General features: G+C 37.0%; 2 protein-coding genes across 2 annotated transcripts; both read left to right on the top strand.

Annotated features, from left to right (window-relative positions):
• Positions 1-2370, top strand: LOC129303148 (aldehyde oxidase GLOX1-like). The gene is made up of 3 exons (XM_054942256.1): positions 1-694; positions 818-978; positions 1062-2370. Exons 1-3 carry the CDS (start codon positions 77-79, stop codon positions 2236-2238), a joined length of 1956 nt encoding a protein of 651 aa, XP_054798231.1. The 5' UTR covers positions 1-76; the 3' UTR covers positions 2239-2370.
• Positions 2371-4229: 1859 nt separating this feature from the next.
• LOC129295603 (probable xyloglucan endotransglucosylase/hydrolase protein 26) lies at positions 4230-5783 on the top strand. The gene is made up of 4 exons (XM_054934144.1): positions 4230-4423; positions 4622-4722; positions 4890-5083; positions 5193-5783. Exons 1-4 carry the CDS (start codon positions 4252-4254, stop codon positions 5599-5601), a joined length of 876 nt encoding a protein of 291 aa, XP_054790119.1. The 5' UTR covers positions 4230-4251; the 3' UTR covers positions 5602-5783.
• The last annotated feature ends 3000 nt before the right edge of the window (positions 5784-8783 follow it).

Below are 8783 nucleotides of genomic sequence, written 5' to 3' on the forward strand. Positions count from 1 at the left end.
CATTCTGTGTCCAGGGACATTAGTGTCCACTTCACTAAACAAAGCAAATTAAATCAACAAAAAAAAAAAATTAAACATGGCAGCCCTGCACAAGGTCATTGTTTTGATCCTCCCTCTCTTGTTCCTTGCTGCAGTAGATGCCACTCATCACAAACATCGTCGTCGCCATCACCATGACGACGATGACAGCGACGACGACGATCCCAACCCTTTCGACCGCCCCGATCTTCCCGATCCCTTTGACTTGCTCAAGCCTAAAGATTCTTTACCCGACGGTAATCCTATTGGCAATCCCTTCGGTGTTCCCCTCAATCCTTTCGGTCCAGACAACCCCATTAACATACCCAGCAATCCTTTCGGTCCGGACAATCCCATTAACAGACCCAACAATCCTATTTTTGATGGTAAAGATTTGAACCTGGACGTGCCTGCAAAACCTGATTTTGAGACGGTTTCTTTGGGGATGTGGGAATTGTTGAATGTCAACACTGGGGTATCCGCCATGCATGTGCAATTGATGGCCAATAACAGGATCATTCTTTATGATACCATCATTTACCGTATTTCCAGGATCAAGGCACTACCAGGCGATTGTATTCAGTTCCTCGATCCCCAGAATGTAACGCAGCAAGATTGTTGGGCTCACGTGGTTGAGTATGATATTGAAACTAACCAAGTTGTCAGGCCCATCAAGGTTTGTGTAGTCTCCATGCGTCTTTATAATTACATGCATGGTTCATTCATATATATACCTGTAGAGTTTATCTTGATCATTAATTCGCATGCATGCATGCTTGCTCATTGTAATTATGTACAGATAGAGACAGATCCGTGGTGCTCATCAGGAGGGGTTGCACCTGACGGTTCCCTAGTCAGTACTGGTGGTTTCATGACCGGAACTAGATCCTTGAGATTCCTTTCTGATTGCGACAATTGTCCCTGGAGAGATTATCCTAACACATTCAAAGAAGATAGATGGTACATCTCCTCCCTTGGCTGCTTCTGTATCATCAAATTCGTTAATGGATAAAATTGTTCATGTTAATTGCATGGTGTGATAGGTATGCAACTCAAGCAAAGCTTGCAGATGGAGGATTCATTTTGGTTGGAGGACGCAGAGCTTTCAGCTACGAGTACATTCCATTGGAAGGCGAAAAAAGCGACAAGCTCCATTTCTTTCCTTTCCTCTATGAGACCTCCGATCTGGAAGAGAACAATCTCTACCCATTCGTCCACCTTTCCGTAGACGGAAACGTCTTCGTCTTCTCCAACAATCGCTCCCTCCTCCTCAACCCCAAGACCAACAAGATTGTTCGCACCTTCCCCGTCCTCCCCGGCGGGTCCCGCAACTACCCCGCCTCCGGCATGTCCGCCCTACTTCCCATCAAGCTCGACGCAGACGGCAAAGCCGAATCGGCCGAGGTCATGGTCTGCGGCGGCAACACCCCAGACGCCTTCCACATAGCCGAGACCCTCAAGCAATACCTTCCAGCTCTCCAAGACTGCAACAGAATGGTCATCACCGATCGCGAACCCGCGTGGGACTCTGAAATGATGCCTTCCAGGAGAACCATGGGTGACCTCTTGAATCTACCCAATGGACAGCTCTTGTTCATCAACGGTGCTGAGAACGGTACGTCGGCATGGTGGGACGCCGACGTTCCCAATTTGACACCGGTGCTTTACAGCCCCGACAAGCCTAAGGGTGAGAGATTTAAGGTTATGGCGGGCACCTCCATTGCCAGAATGTATCACTCAACTTCAGCTGTGCTTCCTAATGGCAAAATCTGGGTTAGTGGAAGCAACACTCACAACACTTACAGGGATGTTGATAAATTCCCGACGGAGACAAGGGTAGAGAACTTCTCCCCTCCGTATCTTGATCCAGCTCTTGACGGGTTTCGGCCGGTGATCGTCGATGCATCATCCACCAAACTATTGAATTACAAGAAGACCTTTGAGACTGGTTTCACGGTGACCGACGGGACCGCGACTTTCACCAAGAATGATATTAAGGTGGTGATGTATGCGCCGCCTTTTACCACTCATGGATTCTCTATGAATCAGAGACAAGTGGTGCTGCCGCCGGAAACTCTCACCGTCGGAGCCGGAGGGGTGTACACGATAACCTCGATGGCACCGGCGTCGGGAGAGGTTGCTCCACCAGGGTACTACTTACTGTTTGTTGTGCACCGTGGGGTGCCTAGCAAGGGACTGTGGGTGCAAATCGGGGTGTGAAAAAAGTTGAATTACTTTTAGCATCCGTCCTTATTGTTCTGGTGATTTGGTTTTGCTTCTAAGGTAGTGCTCTTCCTTTCTCCCTCACATGATTTAAAAGAGGTTAAAAAGGCATACTTCATTCTTTCAAAATGTTACATATATGTTATGCATATCGTTGATTTTTGTATTTTGACCACATAATGAACGACGACGACGTACAAATGCGAATTCTCTGTTCGGAGCAAGTCCGCTACAATTTTAATTTATTATTTCAGTTTTTCTTCATACATTTTGTAAGGCTTCTGCGCAACTTTTTTATTTTTTACTGGCTAGGTTCGTGAAATTTTCTCACACCTTTTATTATTTTTTTTACAACCCTATCTGGTCTCATGGATTATATATGGAAAAATGGATACTTCAAAAAGTGAAAAGGATGAGAAAAAAAAAAAAAGAACAGATGAGTGTCGTCTATCAATATGGGATAGGATGAGAAACAGTTTTAGTGCCAGGACGTTCCGTCCTGAATATGTATTTATATTATTTATTTATTAATTAAATTAAAGATACATGCAATTTTGTTTATATGTAGTTTTACATTGACTTTTTTTGAAAAAATAATTATTTATTGAAACTTCATTTATCAGAATTTTCTAGGTCTAGCTAGAATTAAAATTATTTACCAAACTTCCAAGTTAAATTTTGTTGGTTTCTTGTGTTACTAGTTCTGTAATTTGTTAGTTTTATTAAACAATTTGATTGTGGTTAGTTACCTAATTCTTATTTTTTCAACTCCCCCTTCCATTCCTTGTCTTTTTCATTGGGATTTTCCAGTCTTGTCTTGTCCAACGAGACAGAATGACTTTCGAAAAGGAACAGTACACAAAATGAAAATTAAGTCTCGTTCTTTTTCCAAGACAAGATACTAGATCGATATGGCTATCCCGGTTCTGTCCCACATCGCATGAACACTCCCGACTTCTACGTATTAGTCACACATAATAGGTAGACTATTTCACTCTGTCTCACCTATTTAAGACTTTTGGAGAATTTGATTTTTCTTTTTCTTTGTGTTTTCACGGGGCAAATACACAAACTAGCCCATGCATACAGTGTACGAGGCCACGATATGCCCCTCTCATATCTTCCAGCCCATGGTCCCCGTACTCATCCGCTGGAGAGTTTGAATTTAACGCAGAGTTTAATAATCAATTGATCACATGAACAGTCATAAATGGAACACTTTTAACTAGTTAGGAAAAAATTAGTTTCAATTAAAACGCGTATAATCCTTTCCTTCTGATATTAATGATTAACCCATCATTACTTATTAAAAGTTCACAATTAGTATAATATATAATACAACTTATTCCTCAGGGGAAACGTGTTAAGCTGATGGGTAAATGAAAATTTTGGTATGTTCATTGACTTTTATACCTTCTCATCCTGATCATCAGCGACCGCGTGCAATTAATTAAAAATTATACACGCCCAGGAGGCCAGCGTGTGTGTACACACACGAATGGCAATAGAACTTTCAATATTGTGCGCTTACACGGCTTAAGTGCATTATTTAGTCAGGAGTGCACGTCCACAGCTGTATGTATTCTCCTGAATTCTAATTCCTTATTTCTCAAAGTGTGGAAAGCACCGTTGCACTAGTTCTTTGCACGACATTCAGTCTTCCAGCTATATATCTCATTCTTATTTGAATATAAATTTCGGAACATTACTTGTTATATAAATGCATCAAATTTCAAAACTAGCTAGTGGGTATCACAATCAGGAGCCAAACTTATTTATGATGCCTGACATTAATTCTATAGGCTCCCCTTCATTCAGAAACAATGAATGTCCCAATGTCAATTCCTATGAAAAGGTCAATACACACGGAAACCAAAATAACTCTACACACACACACGATATTATCAGGCCGTTGTATAGCTATATATAGAAAGCCGTTCCCATCCCGATCCATAGCATCCAAGTTTGTGACCAACATAGGCCAAAAAGTTGTTCAGTGGAGTTCTCATTATGGCAAAATTCAATGAAATATTAGCAGCTTCCTTTATCTTTGCAGTTGCATTCAACTTGGATTTAGTGTATTCCAAGCTCTCCAATAGCATGTTCATCACCTGGGGTCTTCAACACGCAACGATTCAGGCCAATGGTGAAGATCTTCAGCTTGTGTTAGATAAAGCTTCAGGTGCAACATCTTTCCTTTTGAATAAAAATAACGGATCTAACCTTGGCTGCAACAAGGACTTGTTGCACTATTTGAAGCTTGAAAGTTAGGCTGTTTCTGACTACAGAAACAGGACTTGGTGTCCTTCCAGTGTCTGTTTCCCCCATTTCGGAGCAGTACTCGCTTCCCATTTCTAACTGTATTTCCTTCTGTTTTCAGGATCTGCTGCTCAAACAAAGAAAGCATTTTTGTTTGGAAGTATAGAAATGCTAATCAAAATGGTACCTGGTAATTCCGCTGGAACAGTTACAGCCTATTACGTAAGTTCACTAGACCGAAATGGTCTCATTCGATCTCCACACGTAATTTCTCTTGTCTATATCTAAAAAATCCACAGAAAAGAAAATGAGAGCGCTTTTTAACTGTATGGGTCTCGCATATATGTAAAAGTGTTAATCTGATACATTACTACGCAAAATTTGTGTAGCTATCCTCCACGGGAAGCCAGCATGACGAGATAGATTTTGAGTTCCTAGGCAACATTTCAGGACAACCTTACATTGTCCACACGAACGTATATACACAAGGAATAGGCAACAGGGAGCAACAATTTTACCTCTGGTTCGATCCAACAGCTGATTTTCATAATTACACCATTCATTGGAATCCCGCAGAAATTGTGTAAGTCATAAACGTCTTTCCCAGAACCCAAAACAAAGAAAAGATAGATAAATAAATAAATAAATGTACCTTCAAGTTGAAGATATCACTGTTAATTATATTATCTCAGATGGTATGTTGATGGCCTCCCACTTCGAGTCTTCCGAAACTATGAAAAAGAAGGCATTGCTTATCCAAACAAGCAAGGAATGAAGGTGTATACGACTCTATGGAATGCAGATGATTGGGCAACTAGAGGTGGGCTTGTTAAGACTAATTGGAATGATGCTCCGTTCATAGCCAGGCTTCGCCATTTTAGAGCAAGGGCTTGCAAGTGGAACGGACCAATCAGCATCAGTCAGTGTTCGGCCATTGTCGCTGCAAACTGGTGGACTAATCCCTGGTACAGCAAGCTGAGTCATGCCCAGATGGGTCAGCTGGATTGGGTCAGAAAGAACTACATGATTTATGACTATTGCAGAGATTTCAAGAGATTCAATGGACACATGGCTCCTGAGTGTTTTAAGAATCAGTTCTAAGTACGTAACATGCGGATCACATTCACAGGAAAACTGAGAAGTTTTCTTCTTCTCCAATTGCTTTTGACGTTTTCTGCATTCTGTTTCTGTTTCGATCTGGGTGACTTCATTCTTGTTCACTTGGAGAGTAATAAAAGGGTACGTCGTGTATCTTCTGTTATATTATATATTCATTATTCATGTGTTTTGTGTGAAAAAGTGTTTCTTACAAGCCCAAGTTCTTATCAAGGCCGAATCCATATTGTTATGAGGCGACTGATATGTGTGTGATGTTTTGTGTACATTAACAGCATATAACAAGACATCACTAACTTCAACATATAAAAATGGTCCACTAAGTTACATATCTGGAAAAACGGTGACCATGTCAACTTCGATGTCCTTCAACTCTTAGGAAAATTGATTGGTTTAGTCCAGTACGTGATTTAAAGGAGACCATTCCTAAACAAATCAAGTTATAAAATGCAACGGATCAGATTGTAATCCGGTTTGTCATTTTATCAATTTAAATAAACTTGTCGCCACGATTTGATTTTCATTTTAAAAAAAAAAATACATTGCTCCTGGTGAGGTGGATATTGGACCGAGTCACGATGGGCCCTTTGCTTTTTCCCAAAACGTAGTTATACGTGTATATGATTTATCCAAAAATAAATAAATAAATATGCACAGATATGGTAAATTGATTAAAATAAAAAGATCCTGGATGCAATATATGAAGAAAATTTATGGTAGAGAAGTTCAAATCTTGGGAAAATAATATTTAGAGACTTTTCATGAACATTAATTACAGTTAAGAACCCTAAAAATCATGGAATTTTAGAAAAAGTACATGGTTCTTAGTTGAAATAAATTTTTATTTATTTATTTTTTCAGTACACATCTTTTGTATTTTTAATAGTCATTTTTAACATTTTCAGTGCCTGGTTTTACAATTTTTCAATAGCAAGTTTAGATATATTCAATACTCATTTCCCATAGTTTTAGTACTGAAAAAATTATATTTACTTCTAATTCTTTTCAATACTGAAATGGAAGATAAGTATATAAAATATCTAAAATGACTACTAAAAAATTGAGTATTGAAAATGCTAAAAATAAGTATTGAAAATATGGAAGAGTAATACTTGAAAAAAAATTAATTCGGAAATTTTTTTATTCTAGTAAAGATTATGATATTTTTTTATAATTTCAAAATTTTAGGAACATTGATTATGTAAATAATGTTCTTAAAGTCCAGAGACTCTTTATATGTCAATTCCCTATAATCTGCCTACATAGTATTTAAATAAAAAGGCAAAGTGTATTTTTATCATTGAACTATTTTTCAATGAGCATTCAGTAGGACTGTACAAAAGACTAACAGAACAGGACTTTGACTTAATCTAAAGTTTAGTCTCTTTCATATAAAGGATTGAGTTAGATAACCTATAATTTGGTTTGGTCCAAGCTTAACCTAAAATTGAGTAAGATAGTTCAGTATTTCACTTTGTTTTTTTCCTCTATGAAAGGCAAAATTCATTTCAACTTCATAAACTCAATGAACATGACAAAAATACTTATAATCATATAAAATTTATCACAAAATATTAAAAGCTAATTATAACAATTTCCAACAAAAATAAAAGCATTTCAATTACAATCCATAAGACTCGAATTCATAAAATTCAACAAAGTGTTCAATATAAGCAAATGACCCAAATTTTAAAACATGCATGCGGAAACAAACTCCAAACAATATAATTTAAAGTGAAGAATACAATATAAGTCTAGAGATCCAAAAATATAGCATTTTGCGGCACATATTTAGGCAAATTTTTGTAATTTGCTGCGTGCGTCACTGAAGTATAATCAGCCCATCTTCATATTATGACCAAACTTGATCAAGTGAGACCATTAAGTACATTTTTTAATAAGACAAGACCAGATTAAGTTTGTTCAAACTGGACTAAGTTGGACAAGATAGGGAGACTTTTGTGCAACCTTGGACCTAATATCTCAAACTATTTGTTGTAGCAATTAATCAACACATAGCATATTTGCTCTTAACATTAAGTACCTTAACGTAGATTGTTAAAATATTGACTAGGACTTAAGTTTCACAAAAAATACCACATGTCATGCCAATTAATCACAATTAAGGTGCATTTTTTCTACATTTTAAGTTCTTTAGAGGCGAGATTATTATGAAACAAATAGTTGAAAATACTAGGTAGAGTTGAGGATATGGGTTGGCCTAGATACCCTATTATGAGGGTCAGATTGAGTTCGAAAAATATTAACCCATATAAAAATGTATCTTTTATGGCTCGGATTAGATAACCTGACTCAAATGGGTTAACTCTAATGCATTAAGGTTAGTCTATTTAACCCATATTATTTTATAACAAAAATTAAAAATGAAAACGGAGAGAGTTTTAGCACCAAAGAAACCTACAAGGCAAGTAGAGTTTGGAATAAATTATAATGAAATTGATCAATCTCATACTTTATGATGTAATTTTTTTTAAATTGCATGAAATATCATAATAGAACTTCTCAATTAAGTATTTTTTAAAATAAATTATAAAAAATAGTAAATGAGTTGATGGGTTGAACCATTTAACCTACCAACTCACGAGAGCTAGGTTGGATTAGGATTTTTCCAACTCATGAAAAAGAGTTGAACCAAACCCAACTCATATTTTCGTCAACTCATATGGGCCTGCTCTTATGGTCCAAGTTGACATATATTCCTAACTCTGTCATTGGATACTTCTTGAAAAATAGTTTGAAAATGCACCTTAAATTGAGTTCACTTAACATGAAAGGTGGCATTTTTTGTCAAACTTAAATCTCAATCAACATTTTTAATAATCAACATTTGAGTATTTAACGTTAGAGGCAAATATGTTACGTTTTAATTATTTTAGAGGCAAAATTACAATAACAAATAGTTTAGGACACTGAATGCTTCTTAAAGAATAGTTTAATAGTAAAAATGCAACTTAAATTGGATTCATTTAGCATAATTGGTGGTATTTTTGATCAAACTAAAGTCTCAATTCAATATGTTTAATAGTCAATGTTGAAATATTTAATGTTAAAGGCAAATATATTATGTTTTGATTACTTTAGAAGCAAAATTGTAATGATGAATAGTTTAATACATTGAGTACTCCTCGGAGAATAATTCAAAAGCA

Source organism: Prosopis cineraria, unplaced genomic scaffold (genome assembly GCF_029017545.1).
Source record: "Prosopis cineraria cultivar Desert tree isolate PC_DT_omini unplaced genomic scaffold, ASM2901754v1 PC1, whole genome shotgun sequence".
NCBI classification, from domain to species: domain Eukaryota; kingdom Viridiplantae; phylum Streptophyta; class Magnoliopsida; order Fabales; family Fabaceae; genus Prosopis; species Prosopis cineraria.

Coding starts and splice junctions, on each gene's coding strand:
- LOC129303148 (XM_054942256.1), top strand. CDS start 77: ATGGCAGCCCTGCACAAGGTCATTGTTTTGATCCTCCCTCTCTTGTTC. Junction 695..817: donor AAGTTGTCAGGCCCATCAAG/GTTTGTGTAGTC, acceptor AATTATGTACAG/ATAGAGACAGATCCGTGGTG. Junction 979..1,061: donor ACATTCAAAGAAGATAGATG/GTACATCTCCTC, acceptor ATGGTGTGATAG/GTATGCAACTCAAGCAAAGC.
- LOC129295603 (XM_054934144.1), top strand. CDS start 4,252: ATGGCAAAATTCAATGAAATATTAGCAGCTTCCTTTATCTTTGCAGTT. Junction 4,424..4,621: donor TGTGTTAGATAAAGCTTCAG/GTGCAACATCTT, acceptor TTCTGTTTTCAG/GATCTGCTGCTCAAACAAAG. Junction 4,723..4,889: donor GAACAGTTACAGCCTATTAC/GTAAGTTCACTA, acceptor AAATTTGTGTAG/CTATCCTCCACGGGAAGCCA.